Source organism: Cucurbita pepo, chromosome LG19 (genome assembly GCF_002806865.2).
Source record: "Cucurbita pepo subsp. pepo cultivar mu-cu-16 chromosome LG19, ASM280686v2, whole genome shotgun sequence".
NCBI lineage: Eukaryota > Viridiplantae > Streptophyta > Magnoliopsida > Cucurbitales > Cucurbitaceae > Cucurbita > Cucurbita pepo.
Genome location: NC_036656.1, coordinates 1,005,036 through 1,024,780, shown reverse-complemented (window position 1 = coordinate 1,024,780; position 19,745 = coordinate 1,005,036). Strand labels below are relative to the sequence as shown.

The 19,745-nt window shown below is 38.7% G+C and overlaps 3 protein-coding genes across 5 annotated transcripts; 2 read left to right on the top strand and 1 right to left on the bottom strand.

The window, feature by feature from the left end:
* Positions 1 to 726: 726 nt before the first annotated feature.
* LOC111781045 lies at positions 727 to 6,651 on the bottom strand. Its single transcript, XM_023661442.1, has 7 exons — positions 6,375 to 6,651; positions 4,526 to 4,627; positions 4,386 to 4,436; positions 4,219 to 4,270; positions 4,052 to 4,110; positions 1,338 to 1,383; positions 727 to 1,012 (listed from the first exon to the last, which is right to left on the bottom strand). Exons 1-7 carry the CDS (start codon positions 6,411 to 6,413, stop codon positions 903 to 905), a joined length of 459 nt encoding a protein of 152 aa, XP_023517210.1. The 5' UTR covers positions 6,414 to 6,651; the 3' UTR covers positions 727 to 902.
* Positions 6,652 to 8,432: 1,781 nt separating this feature from the next.
* On the top strand, positions 8,433 to 12,574 carry LOC111781492 (F-box protein At5g39450). 3 transcript variants are annotated; one of them, XM_023662116.1, is made up of 3 exons: positions 8,433 to 8,697; positions 8,936 to 11,066; positions 12,209 to 12,574. In XM_023662116.1, the coding sequence occupies exons 2-3, from the start codon at positions 9,202 to 9,204 to the stop codon at positions 12,222 to 12,224; spliced, it is 1,881 nt and encodes a 626-aa protein (XP_023517884.1). In that variant the 5' UTR covers positions 8,433 to 8,697; positions 8,936 to 9,201; the 3' UTR covers positions 12,225 to 12,574. The 3 variants fall into 3 exon arrangements, with proteins under 3 accessions (XP_023517884.1, XP_023517886.1, XP_023517885.1); XM_023662118.1 differs by having other exon boundaries at positions 8,903 to 11,066; XM_023662117.1 differs by having other exon boundaries at positions 8,433 to 8,702.
* A 1,254-nt stretch (positions 12,575 to 13,828) lies between these two features.
* Positions 13,829 to 19,008, top strand: LOC111781912 (cell division control protein 48 homolog C-like). The gene is made up of 10 exons (XM_023662645.1): positions 13,829 to 14,827; positions 15,129 to 15,745; positions 15,838 to 15,990; positions 16,136 to 16,252; positions 16,742 to 16,846; positions 17,230 to 17,295; positions 17,406 to 17,470; positions 17,546 to 17,747; positions 18,455 to 18,592; positions 18,682 to 19,008. The coding sequence occupies exons 1-10, from the start codon at positions 13,921 to 13,923 to the stop codon at positions 18,727 to 18,729; spliced, it is 2,418 nt and encodes an 805-aa protein (XP_023518413.1). The 5' UTR covers positions 13,829 to 13,920; the 3' UTR covers positions 18,730 to 19,008.
* The last annotated feature ends 737 nt before the right edge of the window (positions 19,009 to 19,745 follow it).

The following is a 19,745-nucleotide window of genomic DNA, read 5'->3' as shown; positions in this document are numbered from 1 at the left end:
GATAACTTATGATCTTCATAATGGGGTTTGAGTAAAATCGAAGAATCATATTTGACGAACACAGAATCTCGAGCTGGGGATACTTGAGTTTTAGGTATGACCTAATAAGAGGCTATTTTGTATCGGGAGAATGAGGAGACAACTCATGATCTTCGTAATGGGATTTGGGTAAAAAGGAAGAAGCATATTTGAAGAAAATATAATCTCGAGTTAGGAATACCTAAGTTTTAGTATGAACTAATAAATTACTATTTTGTACTCGAAAAGTTGGGAGACAACTCATAACTAAACTCCTTAGGTCGGAGTTGTATCATTTCCCTGATAGCTGAACTCAAAGAGATGTTTTTAATTAAATTGAATGGGTTTTATTCATTGTTTTTAAGTAACATCTCTGTTGATTAGTGCTAAAAAAAAATCGACCCAAACCCTGATAGCTATACTTGAAATATTCCACGTTTTACATAAAATGAACATTGATTAACATGATATAATGCTAAAATGATACATGTAACGACCCAAACCCACCGCTAACAAATATTGTCCTCTGCGAGTTCTCCTTTATGGGCTTCCCCTCAATGTTTTAGAGCGTGTCTGCTAAGGAAAGGTTTCCACAGACTTATAAGTAATCTTTCGTTTCCCTCTCCAACCGAGGTGAGATCTCACAATACTCTTGTGCTTTACCTTAGATTAATACAGTGATATACCGAACTTCAAATATCGTTGATATACCTGAAGTTTCATCTCTTATAAGATAAGTGCTCGTCTTCTATATACTTTAATTGTTAATATATGAACGATATATCACTAATATACTTGCTTGATATGATATTGATATATTCTAGAAGGGTAAGATTGAAAAGACATGGCTGAATGATAAGATGAAGAAAAAAGTTGATATTGAATTACATGGTAGAAGATGATCTTGAATCGTGAGTCTTGTCATCTTTTGAAGGAGACATGGCTGAATGATAAGATGATGAAAAAAGTTGGGCCAAAGCTGGAACAGCCCCACCTGTAAAGCATTCATTTAATATCAACTCAACTTTTGTACCTAAAACCATCTTTCACAGACCCGTTTTACGACTAAATTTAGACAAGTTCGATCGATGCGTTCGATGCTCGAAGAACAAAGATGAATATGGTATTTTAACCCAATTTCAGTGCAGTAGTTGATAATCAAAATGTGTTCATGTTTCCAAAGCTAACAAAATGACATTGCAGATCATTGCTACTCATCCTAACAAGGTAAAGCAATTGTGTTTGCATTTCTATGAAGCATTTTTGCAGAAAGAAGAACAGAACAGCTCCAGTTATTAAACAACGATAAAAGAACTAACCTGCCATTCCTGCACAAGCTGAAGAAAACACAATCACGGGAGGAGCCTGCAAGTGAGACAAAATTTGCAGTAATCATTAACTCTAATGAGGTGTAATGTTTCCACTCGAGAGAGAACTAGAACATTAAATTTTCGTCTTAAGACCCATTCATCACTGTTTAATTTTCGCGAGCAAATTTGGTTTTGTAATTAGCTATCTAGTGAGAGCATTATTCTATATCAAGCTGCAATGGATTGACTCTTTCTAGAATTGTAACAGTCAAAGCCCACCGCTAATAGATATTGTCTGTTTTGGCCTGTTACGTATCACCATCAACCTCACGAATTTAAAACGCGTCTGGTAGGGAGAGGTTTCCACACCCTTAGAAGGAATACTTCGTTCCCCTCTCCAACCATTGTGGGATCTCACAATACCATTTAGAAGTGTTAGTCTTCTTCGAATTGGCTTTCTTTCCTAGATGGCTTTGGAGAGTTTTCAAAGATCATGAACTCGTGAGGCGAAAAAACATAGCTGGCAAATACGCGTATGGGTACAATGCAAGAGAGTTCGAAGGTTTCTTTGAACATCATGTATTTTCCTCCTAGATGAAAAGTGACAATCATGTTCAGGATAGAAAATATGCTTCCTAACAGGCAACCCAATGATAGAGAAATATGAACATTCTATTTAAAACACTCCTCCAAGAATAGGCTTCACATCATAACAGCTACTGGAAAAATGCGCACATTCCTTCATGAATCTTAATAGAGTTTGTTAGATGCTTTTCTACCTTGGCTAAGGAGCCATTAGGACATCAGGAAACTAATTAACAAGAGAAGGGTCAGGAAGGCCATGGATCCCCACCAAAAGACCCTCCTTTTCACGAAGAACATTTTTGTGAGATCCCACACCGGTTGGAGAGGGGAACGAAACATTCCTTATAAGGGTGTAGAAACTTCTCCCTAGTGGACGCATTTTAAAACCGTGAGGGAAAGCCCAGAAGGGAAAGCCCAAAGAGGACAATATCTGCTAGCGGTGGGCTTGAGCTGTTACAAATGGTATAAGAGTCAAACATCAAGCGGTGTGCCAGCAAGGACGTTGGGTCTCCAGAGGGGGGTGGATTGTGAAATCCCACATCAGTTGGAGAGGGGAACAAAGCATTCCTCATAAGAGTATAGAAACCTCTCCCTAGTGGACGCGTTTCAAAACCGTGAGGGGAAGCCCAGAAGGAAAAACTCAAAGAGGACAATATCGGCTAGCGATGAGCTTGGACTATTACAAGACAATATCCGCTAGTGGTGGGCTTGGGCTATTACAAATGATATCAGAGTCAGACACCAAGTGGTGTGCCAACAAGGACGTTGGGTCTCCAGAGGGGGGTGGATTGTGAAATCCCACATCAGTTGAAGAGGGGAACGAAGCATTCCTCATAAGAGTATAGAAGCCTCTCCCTAGTGGACGCGTTTCAAAACCTTGAGAGAAAGTCTAGAAGGAAAAACTCAAAGAGAATAATATTTGCTAGCAATGGGCTTCGACTATTACAATCTTCCAACTTCATATATAGACCAAGCCCTTCAATGATGTCCATCAATCTCCCACTAAAACCAAGCCAAAGCAACTCCCATCAAAAGGAATGGTCAAGCAACTCCCTTTTCTGACTATAATTAGGCCTCCATGTTTTGGGCCACTTTCAGTCCTTTCTTTCTTTAGTGCGTGTAAACTTGATCGGTGGCCTATCAAAATTTTGCAAAACCATCCCAAACAATTATATTCGACCAAGATTTCACTCAAGAACCTAACAATGTTGTAGTCTCTAGTGACCACCATGGTTTGTAGAAGCAGTTACACGTTCCCTTTAGATGTTTTTAAGGTATTTATTTTCCACAGCAGATATTGTCCGTTTTAGCCTGTTACGTATCGCCGTCAGCCTCACAATTTTAAAATGCATCTACTAGGGAGAGGTTTCACACCCTTGTAAGAAATGTTTCGTTCCCTCTCCAACCAATATGAAATCTCACAAGCCACCCCCCATTGAGGGCCCAACGTCCTCGCTGACACAGCGCCCGATGCCTGGCTCTGATACCATTTGTAACAGCCCAAGCCCACTACTAGCAGATATTGTCCTATTTGGGCTTTCCCTTCTAGGCTTCCCCTCAAGGTTTTTTTAACGCGTCTACTAGGGAGAGGTTTCACACCCTTGTAAAGAAATGTTTCGTTCCCTCTCCAACCAATATGAGATCTCACAATCCACCCCCTTGAGGGCCTAGCGTCCTCGCTAGCACAGCGCCCAGTGCCTGGCTCTTATACCATTTGTAACATCCCAAGCCCACCGCTAGCAGATATTGTCCTCTTTGGGCTTTCCCTTCCAGGCTTCCCCTCAAAGTTTTTTAACGCGTCTACTAGGGAAAGGTTTCACACCCTTATAAGAAATGTTTCGTTCCCCTCTCCAACCGACGTGGGGATCACACAAATAGGTTTATGCTAATGGACAACAAAAGTATAAGATTTTTGGTGAATAGCATGATTGACAACCTTAATTTTCAGAATGTGTTCCTAAGACCTTTCAGAAATTTGGAAGACACCTCAGCAATGTTGCTATTAACTAATATTGTACAAACTACTAAATCTTCTATCACATCAAAAGAAAGACTAGAAATCAGAGAATCAAAAATACCTGGAAATAGATTTTGGAACAGTTCATAATTATAACAAGGGAAAGCAATAAGGTACTTACACCAATAAGAAAATGCAACCACATAGGCCCTTTCACTGATCTCTGGACAACCGGCATCACTGCAATGACATTAAAAAATATGAGATATTACTTGATACAAGAAAACGACGAACATAACAACTCGTATTGTATTTGTTGGATTTATCGAAAGGCGAGGGGTATATTACCATGATTAAATCCATAAAAAGCACTGGCAGTACCACCAACAGCAGAGCCAATCTAAGAGATGTACAAAACATTCCAACAGGAAAGCGAACAAGATTACGACAAGTTACAATTTTCTAGATGATAGAAAACGATGAGCTCGTGGTGATGTTTGAAAAAAGAATAATACCATAGAGAAACTATCCCTAATAAGAGGAGGAATTGTCCAAGCACTGGTTTCCTGCAATATGCATACGGAAATACAGATTAAAGCGAGACTCGGGTGCAGTTCAAGAAAATATAAGAAAATTTAGAATGAAGGCACAAGACCATATCCTTCGAGAGAGGACCCGCACAGTGTTGACATCTCATATTACTCTTGCTAATGAGGTTGCTATCGCCTTTTCCTTGTTGCTCGCTTTCACTATCTCCCTGATAACACAGTTATTTCATATTATATATTACGAGAAAGAAGTTAACCTGAGCTTATCTCATTTGGTTAAGGTATTATGTATCTATTCAGGAAATCGAAAATAACGAAGTATAGTCAAGGTCAAATTCTTACTTCTCATCTACTATGCATTAATTTTCATTCCAGTTTTATGTTCATCAATAATTAATGGCCCAATGTTACTTCACTTATCCACTTATCTACATTCTTTTCTCCCCAACACTAGATTTCTTTTATAGAACAACAGTTAAAGGCATCTTCGCTTCGATATATGAAGTTGTAAGTTTGAATCTCCATTTTCACATGTAATGTAATATTCTAAAAGAAAACTCGAAAATTGAATTACTTTTATTTGGCAATGATCATAGTATGTAACAGCCCAAGCCCACGCTAGTAGATATTATCCGCTTTGGCCCGTTACGTATCGCCGTTAGCCTCACAGTTTTAAAACGTGTCTGCTAGGGAGAGGTTTCACACCCTTATAAAGAATATTTTATTCCCCTCTCCAACCGATGTGGGATCTCACAATCCACCCCCCTTCGGGGCCTAGTGTCCTCGCTAGCACACCGCCCGGTGTCTAGCTCTGATACCATTTTGTAACAGCCCAAGCTCACCGCTAGCAGATATTTTCTGCTTTGGCTCGTTATCTATCGTCATCGGCCTCATGGTTTTAAAAAACGTCTGTTAGGAAGAGGTTTCCACACCCTTATAAAGAATGTTTTGTTCCCCTCTCCAACCGACGTGAGATCTCACATAGTATCTCCACAATATTATGTTTAACATCTAACATCGAAAAGAACGAGTACAAATTTTTCAAGACTTCATGTCTCTCTATAAAAGACTACCATTTCCAATGATTTCTTAACCTTTCCTTCCTTCCCCATCTACCTTTAGTTCTAACACTAGTAATAAAATTCACATAATTACACATCCGATTACATCAACACCTTATTTGGCTTCATAATCACACGTTCTCTCTATCCCATTTGCCAACCATTTCTACCTAAGGCCCCAACAGTTATCTCTTATGTGTTATGTTCCAATACATAGCTCTTCACCTCCCAACACATTGGCCCTTAATTACTTATACCAAGTGTAACGGCCCAAGCCCACCGCTAGCATATATTATCCTCTTTGAGCTTTCCCTTTCGGACTTCCCCTCAAGGTTTTTAAAACACGTATGCTAAGGAGAGGTTTCCACACCCTTATAAAGAATGTTTCGTTCTCCTCCGCAACCGATATGGGATCTCACAATTCAAACCTCGCCAAATTAGCCCTTACCCCCTTCTACCAAAAACCATGACATTTAGCTCATTACCTCACAGCGCACTGACCCTTGACCATTTATACTCAAAACCCTAATACTCACCCTTATAGATTCAAACATGTCAATTCCCAATCCTGTTTACCAGGTGCCCTACTACCTACCTTAACAAGTTTTACTTCCTTAGCCTTTAATAAATTAACAACACTATCACAGTTTTCTCATAAACACAAATGAAGCATGAGCGTACATGGCATGAACTTTTACAAACATTCGAAGCACCATGATTTTAACTCAATCTCACAAATCTTTAGCATGCTAACGCATCAAGTCTATATTCAAATTAGTAGAAGGGGTCAATAAATCATATAAAAACATATCACAAACATGATATTCCAAGATTAAAACTCATTGATAATAGTTTAATCACGAATCTATACCACCTGAATCGCTTAGATTCTTACCAAAAACATTGCCACCAACTTGGGATCTTGGTGGTTCATCACACAAGGGGAGCTAGCGCACCAGGTAGTCACTGTAGGTCTCAATCACCGCATAAAGGTCTTGCAGTTACAGATCTTGCCGATGCAGCGAAGTCGCAACCCAGAAGTTGTCGTCGTGAGTGTGTCGCCGTCGAGCGGTGCTGGCTGCCGCAGGCGGTGTCGCGAGGAAGATATATAGCCGCCGCAAGGTGTCGCTCAATATTTCTAGAAGCGTATTAAAAAAAAAAAAAATTAAAATAGAAATAAAGACTTTTTTCTGGTTTTAGTTTTTTATTTATTTTATTTATATTATTTGAAGATAATGCAAATTGTAATATATATATATATATATATATATTTTTTTTTTTCTTTTATAATAACACCAGTATAAATAAAATATCTTGAGAATTATAATTAAATTTATCTAAAAAATTCTAAAAAAATTCTGATAAACTCGTGATTATATGGATGAAATAGTTATTACCGATTTTAAAATATACCCATGAATTTTCAAAAGTTTAGAAAGGATCTATGAGAGATAAGACAGTCAGTCAGTTGACAGTAAAAAAAAAAAAATTAAAAAAAAGTATGTTAATATTATTTTTAAAGTTTTGTAGATATTTTTACATAATCCCGTGATTGCGATGTTTATCAATGTTTTAAAATGCAATTTTATGAAATTGAAAATGTAACAAAAAAAAGTCAATAGGTCGGGTTTGACCCATTTGTCGACCTGCTACAGAACTTAGTTTTGGTCAAAAGATTTGTTGTTACATGTCATAGTATATGGATTACTAAAATAACTGGAAGTGAGTATGATGCACGTTATGATCATGAGATTATATATTAGAACTGTGATGTTTATGATGCATGTATGTATGTAAACCATGTCATAATATGATGACGAGATCCTAGTCAAATAATCGATATTGATTGTATGCTACTAATAAGAGTAACGATAATATTTTTTTGTGAAGGAAATGGTTAAAACGATTACATCATGAGTTATACTGCACATCGTTATCAGATAAAAACCTCATGCATTATGTTCATGAGAAATATTTTTTAGAAAACTGGATGTATGGTCACGAGGGAGAGTAGCGATATGGCTTCTCGGTGTTTCCATGGAATATGGTCACAACTATAATTTTGAAAACTTGGCTATACGACCACGAGGGAGAGTGACAATATGTATTGTGAGATCCTACATCAGTTGGAGAGAGGAATGAAGTATTCGTTATAACGGTGTGGAAACCTCTCCCTAATAGACACGTTTTAAAAGCTTGAGAGAAAGCCCAAAGATGACAATATCTATTAGCGTGGTTTTGGGCTATTACAAATGGTATCAAAGCAGAACACCGGGCAATGTGCCAGTCAGGACGCTAGCCCCCCAAAGGGGGTGGATTGCGAGACACATCGGTTGAGAGGAGAACGAAACATTCCCTATATGGGTGTAGAAATCTCTCCTCAGTAGACGTGGAAGATAGTCTGTGAGATACCACATCGGCTAGAGAGGGGAACGAACCGTTCTTTATAAGAGTGTGGAAACCTCTCTGACAAACCTTTTTGGCTCTATATTTGGAGCGTCTTTTAGGCACCCTTTGATGTTTTCGTGGCGATATGGTCACGATTATAATTTTGTAGACTTGGCAATATAGCCCTAAGGAAATGACAAAATGACCCTTGAAAGTCTCAACAAATAACATTATTATCTGTGTTTGTATTTTTCAACTATAACAGTAGGGTCACTCACTATTTTACAGTAATCAACAATTTTTAAGAATAAAAGCAGACAAGACTGTTAGCAGCGTTAGTCGTGAAGTCGTAGGATTCGATTATGTTTAGCTATCATCGATTCTTCTCTCCATTATATACTTTTTTTGGGTCAACAACGTGTTTGTTGACCATTGTAAGTGTCGTTTTTCTCGAGATCTAGAATCAAATATTTGAATGAAATAATGACCGTATTTTTTCTATAGATAAAATCATTTTAAAAATGATCTACTTTTGTTCGAACAAAGGTCATATCATACATGTAGCAGACGGGAAGAATCATTAGACTACCAGCAGTCAAAATGGATTTGGACTTTTCTTCCTCTCTTTAGCTCTACTCTCTCTCTCTCTCTCTCTCTCGATTTTATGCCGTTCTTCCAGCGCTTCTCCTTCAATTTTGGTTGCTAGATGATGCAATTCACGAAATCGCAAAGCACGACCATTGAAATCGCCGATCCCAAGCTTGGAGACTTGAATTCCATGTTTTTCCTCCTTCGGCATGCCCTCTTCGACCACTATACATGCAAATCAGGTTAGGTTTGTACTGATTCTTTTCATTTTGTTTCCGATTATTTCTTCACCAAATGAACTGGGTGTGATTAATTGCGAATCAGCGATAAACCCCATTTTCGTTTTGGGAATTTAGGGCAAATCAGTTGGGGTTTTTTTTCTTTTTTTTCTTTGGATGTTTGTTCGAACATTTTTGGATTTTGTGTTTCATTTCTGTACGGATTCAGGAAATTGAGATGTCGTAAGTTAATATTGTACAGTTTGAAGATTGGGCTGATCTGTTCGTTGGTTTTGATTTGAGAAAGAGCATCATCTTGATAGAGAAACGAACCGGCTTCAGCATTCGTTGGCTACTATCAATTTGCTCAACTTGTGGTGTTTTCTGCTGGACTTAGAATTCTCTGTTTAGTTTGAACTGTGTGCCTGTGTTGTAACGATCATCGTTTGATAGAGAAGCAGGGCGGCTTCAGAATTTTCTCAATTTTTGCTACTACGCATTTGTGGTTTAAATTTTGATAGAGTTCATATGTCGACTGAAGTTTGTGGATCGAGCTTGCTCCTTTCTCTGCCAGATGATGTACTTTCTACTGTGTCGCGGTCCCTTTCTCCAAGGGACTTGTGTAATTTAAGCCTATGCTGTCGGGATCTGCATGATTCAGTAGCATCTGAAAAGATCTGGCTCACGCAATGTGAGATGGTCGGAATTTTGGCTGCCAAAGACCTTATGGATTGGCGAACAGGTATGGCGTCCTATAAGGCGCTTTGCCGCTTTCTCAGCAGCGTTGAGCCATTGATGGGAATATGGGTTCATCAGAATCCAGAGCTTGGTAATGTAGTCTATGTGATGCCAGGTTTTGTTTCGGTTGTTGGTTGTCGAATTATCCCTCAAGAACTTGGTCCATTAGGCATTGAAGATGGGCCAATTCTTTGGGCACCCGTTTTTGAAATCCTGGGTGATGCTGATGGCATCCCATCGTTTTTTCTACATGGAAAGAAGGAGGGAATTGACTATTTTTATCCGGGTTTGGTGAAGGCTGTTGACAAGAGTTGCAATGTGCTTCTTCTCGAGGTTGAGACTAAATCGCATAGGAATGGGTATAATAATTTGTCGCATAGTAAGAGCTTCGTCAACCATTCAGATCAGGAGGCTAGAAACGTTTGTAGGTCTAACAGTGACCTTTCTAGATCCCGGAAGGTTTTTGGAGAGCCTGAGGCGAAAGTGTCATTTGACCAGTTGGCTTTTTGTGATAGAAGACAGTTGCTTGAAACCGTAATGAATCAAGTTCGTGTCAAGGTGTCCAGTCGAGTTGCTGGGCCACTATTTCCTAGGTTAAGGGATGAAGTGAACTTCGACGAAGATATGGCGGTGTTGTCAGAAAGGAGATCAGTACTTATGCAGTATTGTAAAGTTGGTGGAAGTCAATTGTCTGAGACAGGTAGTTCTGAACTGTTACCAGATCCTACTCAGTTGGAACTAAGTAAGCTCAAAAAGTCTGTTGATGGTTCAAGTGGTCTTCAAAAGTCGATTAATAGGGACGATGATCATCAGGTAAAATGTGGGAAGAAGAAAACTCTTGGCAGGTATTTGAGGCAAAGCCTAAATCAAATACTGGAGAAGTCTGGCTTTATCAATGATAGCAAGGGAATGTTGAAAAATAACTGTTCATGTAGTGTGATGAATAAATATGTGAAACTCGAAGAGTTTCTTCAATCGAGCGATACGATTGGGTTGGCATTGCATGCATCAACCAAGAAGCTATCTTCTTACCGGGGATGGCCTAATATGCATGAGAATCGGTTTGCACTGTATAAATTGCCGATGCGAGTGCCAACTGCTGAGCAAGAGTATGCTGGTTTATGGGGAGGGACATTCGGCTGGCCCCCGGGGAAGCCTACAGAAGACAAACCTGGAAAAGCCCTTTTTTTCCTTTTGCTTTCGTACGAGAAATCCCAGGGACAAGTATTTCTCATTGCAACAAAAATACTGGAAGGCACTCACTATGTTTTACATCCTAATGGTTCTGCAATGTTCAGAGTGAATATTAATGAACCTTCGGTAGATCCGTTTCCTTGGGAGTCCGATGGGGATCTATTTCCTGTGAATATTCAGCATACATTTTCGGGAGAGGGAATTGCCAATGGGTATGGCTTTAGATACCCTGGTTCGAAGCCCGGTTCTCTCTATGTATTTCAGAATGGTCAACTGGCCTTCATTTGGAAGGAGTCCAAATCTGTCCTAACCTTACAGAGATTGAACTTACAAGAGCTTCTGAAAAAAGGTGAAAGAGTACCTCCTCTACAACCAACTGACAACTTCTCCTATCTAACCAAGTCATACTCGAATGTCTTCAATGGCTTCCCAAACACTTCGACTAGTTTCTCCTTGCCAAGGTTTGCATTGTTATGGCTTCATTTAATTTGTTTCATTCTTTCCATCTGCAACCCAGTTACCCTACTAATAGCCTGATGTTATAAACATTTTTTTTTTTACATTTTAACTGCATGTAGTTCATAGGGGCAAAAACTTGCTTCTCTGTTCTCCAGATTTTCGTATCAGCCACTTGTTAAACTGGTAGTTTATAAGTTGAGTAAGCTGAAACCACTTGCTGGGTTAGTTCGACAAATATGAAGGAAATTGAAGTTTGAGGACAAACATGTTCTAGTTCAGTTTTAGTGCTGGTGCTGTAACGGCTCAAGTCCACCACTAGCAAATATTGCCCTCTTTGGAGCCTTGCGATGAGACACTGACATTTTAGGCTTCCCCTCAAGGTTTTTAAAATGTGTCTGCTAGGGAGAGGTTTCCATACACTTATAAATAGTGTTTCGTTCTCATTTCCAATTGTGGGATATCATAATCTACCCCCTTTGAGGCCCAGCGTCCTCTCACCGGCACTCGTTCCCTTCTCCAATCGATGTGGGATCCCCCAATCCACTCCCCTTCGGGGACCAGTGTCCTTGCTGGCACACTGCCTCGTGTCCACCCCCCTTCGGGACTCAGCCTTCTCGCTGGCACATCGCTTGGTGTCTGGCTCTGATATCATTTGTAACTGCTCAAGTCCACCGCTAGCAGATATTGTCCTCTTTGGGCTTTCCCTTTCGGGCTTCCCCTCAAGGTTTTTAAAATACGTATGATAGAGAGAGATTTCCACTCCCTTATAAAGGGTGTTTCGTTTTCCTCCCCAACCGTTGTGGGATCTCACAGCCGCATATCAAAGTTTTACCTTGGACATGAATAGGAAAATGTCAAGTTAATATTTCAGAATATACTTGATGCGATGCTAGCAAATGTCTTGTTATATTATGACTCCTGTTTGCTACCGAAATTTCTTTCAAACTCGAGTACAATAGTTGCTCTATTGGTTCAACTATAGCACAGCCAGACAAGCTCAACCAAATTTTATGTCAATTGCGTTCGGAATCTTTACTTAGGAGAGGGCATGGAGGATGATCTCATCATTGTTGATTGTTGAAACTCTTGCCGTATCAATTATATATTTGTTGTAAAACTAAAGCTTCTTGTTTGTATTGCACAGAGAAACGTGTTCATAGGAAATTCATGGGGTAAAACATTTGTAGAAGAATATTTTTATGGTTGTTGCAAATGAAGGTTCGAGCTCCGTATTTGTTGCATCGGGAGCGGTTCACGATGCTTACAACTTCAGCGATCCTTCAACTTAGGGGAGGAGGTATGATATTGTACTACTATTACTATGCCAATTTTACAGAACTTTGATTCTGAAATCTTGCTTGTGGCATCTTATTTCTGGTTAAAACAAGAAAATGAAAAATATTGTGTATTCATGTATGGATTGCTATGCTTTTTTCTTTTCTTCTTATACTTGGGAAAAGGCTGATGCATTGAATCCAAATAAAGTTTTCCATATCCATCTTTCCTTTCAGAACTTCTTTGATTCTCTTTGTTTAGAGAGAAAGAGAGAGAGTCAGAGGTCTGTTCAATGATCAAGTTTGAAATGCATCACTGTCAATTGTGCTGTTCTTAGATGCTGAAATCTTTCTTTAAATTTTTACTTGATAGTTTTCGATAAAACTGCAGAACTGATTCTAACTCTGGGTCGTTCTGTTCGATTATTTTCGACCATTCTGTTTCTTTTCATGGTTAATCTTTTTTTTAAAGCGGTTCGGTTTGGTTCACGGTTGAATAGATAATTACTAAAAAGTATTTAGAAGTCCCATCCCACCTTTAGAAGTTAAAAGAAAACTCTAATTTTAAGTCCCATCTGTGACAATTCACTCGGGTATAAAATGAAAATCAACCCCGATATGCTAAAAGCTCGTCTTCCACGGATGTTTGAAGCATATTGGGGTTGATTTTCATTTTATACGTGAGTGAATTGTTATAAATATAACACCAGACTTCTATACGAAACATAAGTGAGTTGTGTGTTTTAGTTTTGATATATATAGATATATTTATACTTATACACAAAAGTGAGGCAATTCGAGGTTGGAGATTGAGAATGTAATTCCTGTGCCTGCTTCGTTTAGCTAACGAGAAGATATCTATTCCAACCTAACCTTTATGAAATCTAGGCTCATTAAGCGGTGAACTAGATTCTAGGCTAAGTCGAATTTTAATGGTTTCATTATTGTTTTAGTCACATTACCATTCATATTCTCTTATTCTCAGATTGATACTTGGAATACTTCAACGAATTATTTAAAGTTTAAAGAGTCTATTCATACTATTACCCGATGATCGGCTTCTCAGGTACACAATATATAACCGGCCTACAAAATAATTTTCAATAACAGGATAATCTTTGTTCAATGAGACATCATAACGAAATCAAAAAGTCGTACAAGTGTATGCATATCCAACAATTTAGAAACGAAAGAATTTATATATCTAGCGGGAATGTCTCTTACCTTAAAAAATTCACTTAACAATCACATCAGTTTTCCAACTCGATTTAAATCAAGACTTAACTTATAAAAAGATTGGGTTCAATCCTAATTCACCCAGAAAGTCGATAATTCTAATTGGTGGGATGATGCTCGACTATTTATGTGACATTTGAGTAAAGGAGAGGTATATGAATGAATTGAGACCACGTCTAAATGAGAAATCACGATAATATGATGACTAAGAAAAAATTAAAAGAACGGTGAATCACGTACTTATACCAACGTCGCCGCCGCTCGTTGTTTACAGGCACCTCCCCAATCCTTCATTCTTACGGTTTTAGTTAAAACCTCTCTTCCATAACCAAGCGAAGCCGCGGTGATGGCGGGTGGCAGGTCGCCGTCCGTTGTGAACCGTGGTTTCCTTCTTCAACGAATTAAGTCTTGCCGCCACAAGTGTCCCACCGTCGACGACATCGTCGACCATCTCCAGTCCACTTACAGGGACTACCGAGGACTCAAGAAGTCACCTTTCACTTCAATCGTCCAACAAACCCTCGATTCGCAGCTCAAAAAGAATCCTAAATCCACTCCTTCTACTTCTACGCCCAGCAAAATCAAACGCCAATTTCAAGATTCTGAAGACGAAGATGCCGATTGCAGTACCATCGAAAAGAAGCGGTACAAGAGAGTTGACCTCGGCGAACAGAGGTTGCAGAATGAATCGCCTTCGTCTTCGACTTCTTCTGATTCTGGTAATAGTGGCGATGGAGCAGTGGCGACGTCGGAGGATGCTATATATGGGGAAAAAGTAGAGCCGGCGTTAGATTTGATGAAGTCGATGCTCCAAACATCTTATGCGGAGTCGAATAAGTCGAAGAATGAGCATTTGGAGAAGAGTGTAGAGTTGGAAGCTGCCATAGAGAATAAGGTTGCTGAAAAAATTGGTGTGGAGAATGAAGGGAATGCAAGCAAGGGGATATTGAGAAAGGAGGGGCAGGGTTCTCATGGTGGGGCAGAAATGGAAACAGGGGAAGGGAAGGAGGAAGGGCCTAGGTTTAAGGATTTGGGAGGGATGAAGGGTGTGCTAGAGGAATTGAAGATGGAGGTGATTGTTCCGCTCTACCATCCGCAGCTACCAATGTGGTTGGGCGTTCGGCCGATGGCCGGAATTTTACTTCATGGCCCCCCTGGTTGTGGGAAGACTAAATTGGCTCATGCCATTGCTAATGAAACTGGTGTGCCTTTCTATAAGATTTCGGCTCCCGAGATTGTTTCGGGCGTATCAGGTACATGTTCATATTGTAGAATACTCGAAACCGTGTGTTGAGTGTTTATACCATATGGCTATATAGAAATAAGGATTTGAATTTTGGTTATGAGATTGTATATGTATGTTTGCAATAGCAATATGTCATGCTATGGTTACTGTTAGAGTTGGCTGAGCTTTTCGTATGGTATTATCAATATAATAGTTGTTGGTGAATTGATAGAATTGAAATCTATACGTCTTTTCCTATTTTTCAATGCTCCTAGGAAGAAGCTATTCTTATATTCGATTATTTCGAAACTTTCGTGTGGAACTTTTAGGTGCGTCTGAAGAAAATATTAGAGAGCTATTTTCGAAAGCCTATAGAACAGCACCATCAATTGTTTTTATTGATGAAATTGATGCAATTGCATCAAAGAGAGAAAATCTACAAAGGGAGATGGAGAGAAGGATTGTAACACAATTAATGACTTGCATGGATGGGTTCCACAAGCTTGTAGATTCTACTGATGCAAGTTCAAAGAAAGATAGTTCCAATGATAGACCAGGTTATGTTCTTGTAATTGGTGCAACCAATAGGCCAGATGCAGTTGATCCTGCATTAAGGAGGCCGGGTCGTTTTGATCGTGAGATTGTATTAGGTGTTCCAGATGAAAATGCGAGGGCTGAAATTCTCTCTGTTCTAACCAGCACCTTGAGACTCGAAGGTTCTTTCGATCTTCTGAAAATAGCTAGGGCAACTCCGGGTTTCGTTGGCGCTGATTTGACAGCATTGGCCAATAAGGCTGGTAATCTTGCCATGAAGAGAATAATTGATCAAAGAAAATTTGAGTTGTCTACTGATTTTGTTGATAAGGAACATATAGAAGATTGGTGGAAGCAACCTTGGTTGCCTGAAGAGATGGAAAAATTGGCTATAACTATGACCGACTTTGAGGTGATTAATAGCATGTATTCTTATTGATTCTTTCAGATGAATGATATTGGCTAGTTTTGTTATTTACTCTTCTTTCTTGTGATATTCTAAAGGAAGCAATTCAAATGATACAACCTTCACTGAGAAGAGAAGGGTTTTCTGCAATTCCCAGTGTGAAGTGGGAAGATGTTGGAGGCTTAGAACAACTAAGAGCAGAGTTCGATCGCTATGTAGTTAGGCGTATAAAATATCCAGATGATTATGAGGTATCACTTTGGTTTAGGTTTTTCAAGCTTCATGTTCATAGTTTTGTAAGCTTCATGGTTGAGAATTTCCATGGTTTGTTCTTACAGCATTTTATCATTTTATCATTTTATCATTTTATCATTTTATCATTGTTCTTGATTCTAGGGCTTTGGTGTGGATCTAGAGACTGGATTTTTGTTATATGGTCCTCCAGGCTGTGGTAAAACACTAATTGCTAAAGCTGTTGCAAATGAGGCTGGTGCCAATTTCATTCACATTAAGGTTCGGTATTTAAGTGACTTAAAGCTTAAAAGTAGCTTATCCTATAGCATATGGTCAGGAAAATCGTACGGTTTTATGAAACCGTGTGTTATGGCTCGGATCTGAGTCAATTTCACTCACATTAAGGTTCGGTATTTAAGTGACTTAAAGCTTAAAAAGTAGCTTATCCTATATCATATGATCGGAAAATCGTACGGTTTTATGAAACCGTGTGCTATGGCTCGAATCCGAGCCAATTTCATTCACATTAAGGTTCGGTATTTAAGTGACCTAAAGCTTAAAAAGTAGCTTATCCTATAACATATGATCGGGAAAAATCGTACGGTTTTATTAAACCGTGTGCTATGGCCTGAATCTGAGCCAATTTCATTCACATTAAGGTTCGGTATTTAAGTGGCTTAATGCTTAAAAAAGTAGCTTATACTATAACATAATTTTTGATAATTTCATTGCTTTTTTAAACTTACCCTGGATTTATTTGTTGCACAGGGGCCTGAGTTACTAAATAAATATGTTGGTGAAAGTGAACTTGCAGTTCGGACACTATTTAGTCGGGCAAGGACGTGCTCGCCCTGCATTCTTTTCTTTGATGAAGTATGTGACTCATGCATTACTATTTGCTAGTTATTGTTGTGGATGAATGATGATCATTTTTGTATTTATGACATGAGAGTTTGTACAAGGATTATATAATCTATGGTAGTAATTACTTTAGGGAAAACAGAAAGATCTTATCAAATGTAAAGCATCAAGTACAAAATAGGTAACAAATAATAAACCTCATAAACCGTGGGGATTATAAGTTTTTCTCGACTCGACACTGAAATTTACAAAAACAACCCCGAAACATAGAATCTCATAAACGGATTATCTCCCGGATCATTCTCTTTCTCTTGAATGGTGATGAATGAGTGGCTGGTTGATAGAAGAAGGTTGATTTGATATTATATGTACATTTTGTTTTGAATTGTTTGTAGGTGGATGCTTTAACAACAAAACGTGGTAAAGAAGGAGGATGGGTCGTGGAGCGACTATTGAACCAGGTTCGATAAAGTGCCATGAAATGAGATGATTTTCTTGTGCTGTACCCTTTCTTTCCTTGTCGTTTTTATTGATCACTGAGGTTAAATGGATCGACTTTTCGTTTCTGCAGTTACTCATAGAGTTGGATGGAGCGGAACAACGACGAGGCGTCTTTGTTATTGGTGCTACAAATAGGTAGATGTTGTTTTTTTATATGCTTTCGAGTTCGTTGTTGTAATCTTGATACTCATAATAAGTTTATTCTGATAGACCTGAAGTCATGGATCCTGCTGTACTACGACCAGGTAGATTTGGCAAACTTCTTTATGTTCCTCTTCCTGGTCCAACTGAGCGAGGGTTAGTCTTAAAAGCTCTTGGAAGGAAGAAGCCTATTGATATCAGTGTAGATCTACTGGCGGTGGGACAAATGGATGCTTGTGAAAATTTCAGTGGTGCTGATCTTTCTGCATTGGTTAGTTTTCTATCTTCTTGTGTTTGCAATATTTATATAATGGGATTAATTATAGTCTCTTCTCGATACCATTTGTAACTGTCCAAGCCCATCACTAGTAGATATTGTCTGTTTTGGCCCGTTATGTGTCGCCGTTAGTCTCACGGTTTTAAAACGCATCTACTAGGGACAGATTTCCACACCCTTATAAGGAATGCTTTGTTCCCCTCACCAACCAACGTGGGATCAGTCTTCGCTGGCACACCGTCCGGTGTCTGGCTCTGATATCATTTGTAACAACCCAAGCCCACTGCTAGTAGATACTGTCTGCTTTGGCACGTTACGTATCACCGTCAGTCTCATGGTTTTAAAACGCATCTACTAGGAGAGGTTTTCACACTCTTATAAGGAATGTTTCATTCCTCTCTCTAATCAACATGGGATCTCACAGCTTCTTTGGAACTTTGACAATTCGTTTATATCTTATCAACTATTTAACCCACACAATTTGCTAATACTAAACACCAACCTCACACATGGATAGCTAACTAATCACGTACTCAATCTATTTATTAGTGGCTTCTAATGGTAGCAACTAGTTGTGAGTTTTATGAGACCCATAAGGACGAGATTCTTATGGAAACAAATTTTAGCTTCAAACCATGGGACCTAATTTATAATTGAATCGTTTTTCTATGGTCAAGTTCATGTGATTTTTATCATGACAGATGAACGAAGCTGCAATGGCTGCCTTGGAAGAAAAATTGACATCAGTCAGGAATAATATGGAATCAGCATCATGTACCATCAAGATGACCCATTTTGAGAGTGGGCTAACTAAGATTTCTCCTTCTGTGTCAGAAAAGGTCTTATTTACTTACCTTATCATTTTCAAAACAAAATACTGTGATGTATCAGTTTCTGAATGTCTTTTTTTTTTCTCTTTTTGTAACAGCAAAAACATTTTTACGAGATTTTGTCGAAGAGCTTAAAGCCCGCTTAATGGATACGAGATAGTCAACTCTCAACAGTATACAAAATCATAACAGGTACAGTTGCTTGCTGGCAAGTTTTTATCCCTGAAGAGTTCTAAATTTCCAGTTTATTTAGGATTGAATGTCCCAAAATTTTGTTTAATAACATTGAAATTTTGAGCAGAGACGTAGTTGAGGTTATAATGATGATTTATGTATGTTCTTACAAGGAAAAAAGGACACTTTTTGTTGTAGGAATTTGAAAATGAATGGAAATGTTCCTTGAAGTTGTATTTTCGTTAGTTAAATTTGACACAGCTGATTGAGGAAACTAAATGGTTGCTTGTTGTTACAGTAATTATCTATATACATATAGTTGATATCGAACTCTCACCGAATATCGAAGCGTTCGAAGTCTTCTTCGTTCTTCTTTTTAAAATGTAGAGGTATAATTAAAACCTACCCAATATTTATTTGGTATTTGTATAATTCTCCCCTGCAAGGCTCGTTCATGGAGGGTGAGTCAGGGCCTAAGAATAGGCTGAAAGGCATAGTCGATGGACAACAGGTGAATATTCCTGTATTACCCCTTGTTGGTCCCGAGGGACGGAGGAGGTTAGATTAGCCGAAAGATGGTCATTGGTTTAAAGATGCAAGGTACCCCTAGCCAATGTTTGAGTACCAGGTGTTACGACACTGAAGTAACCCATGCTATAATGCAACTCGATCTTGAGATAATCATTATGCGACAAGTCCAATTATTAAAGCTAAAATATTACAAAAAGCAATAAATTATCACCTCTTAGCTAAGACGTCAACCCATTATGAAGAGTTGAATATTTTCCAGCACTAAAAATCAAGATTCATTCCTAGTGCGTTATACACTCGTTACAATCTAGTTTGTATTCTTTGTATTCTAGTCTATCTGAGTATGTTTCACAAATATCCTATTGTCACTACATCTAGTTTTTCCTCTTCCTAGCCAATGAAGGTGTGACCATAGCTTAACCTTTTTCTGTTGCCCTCGATTTCAAGGTTCACTGGT

Bases quoted from the DNA above. Each gene is read 5' to 3' on its own strand.
- LOC111781045 (XM_023661442.1), bottom strand. From the start codon at position 6,413: ATGAACCACCAAGATCCCAAGTTGGTGGCAATGTTTTTG. The intron at 4,271-4,385 runs GTATTATTCTTT...TACATCTCTTAG, and splicing joins TTAGGGATAGTTTCTCTATG to ATTGGCTCTGCTGTTGGTGG. The intron at 4,111-4,218 runs GTAATATACCCC...ATGTCATTGCAG, and splicing joins TTTTTATGGATTTAATCATG to TGATGCCGGTTGTCCAGAGA.
- LOC111781492 (XM_023662116.1), top strand. From the start codon at position 9,202: ATGTCGACTGAAGTTTGTGGATCGAGCTTGCTCCTTTCTCTGCCAGAT.
- LOC111781912 (XM_023662645.1), top strand. From the start codon at position 13,921: ATGGCGGGTGGCAGGTCGCCGTCCGTTGTGAACCGTGGTTTCCTTCTT. The intron at 17,296-17,405 runs GTTCGATAAAGT...TCGTTTCTGCAG, and splicing joins TGGAGCGACTATTGAACCAG to TTACTCATAGAGTTGGATGG. The intron at 17,748-18,454 runs GTTAGTTTTCTA...TTATCATGACAG, and splicing joins GTGCTGATCTTTCTGCATTG to ATGAACGAAGCTGCAATGGC.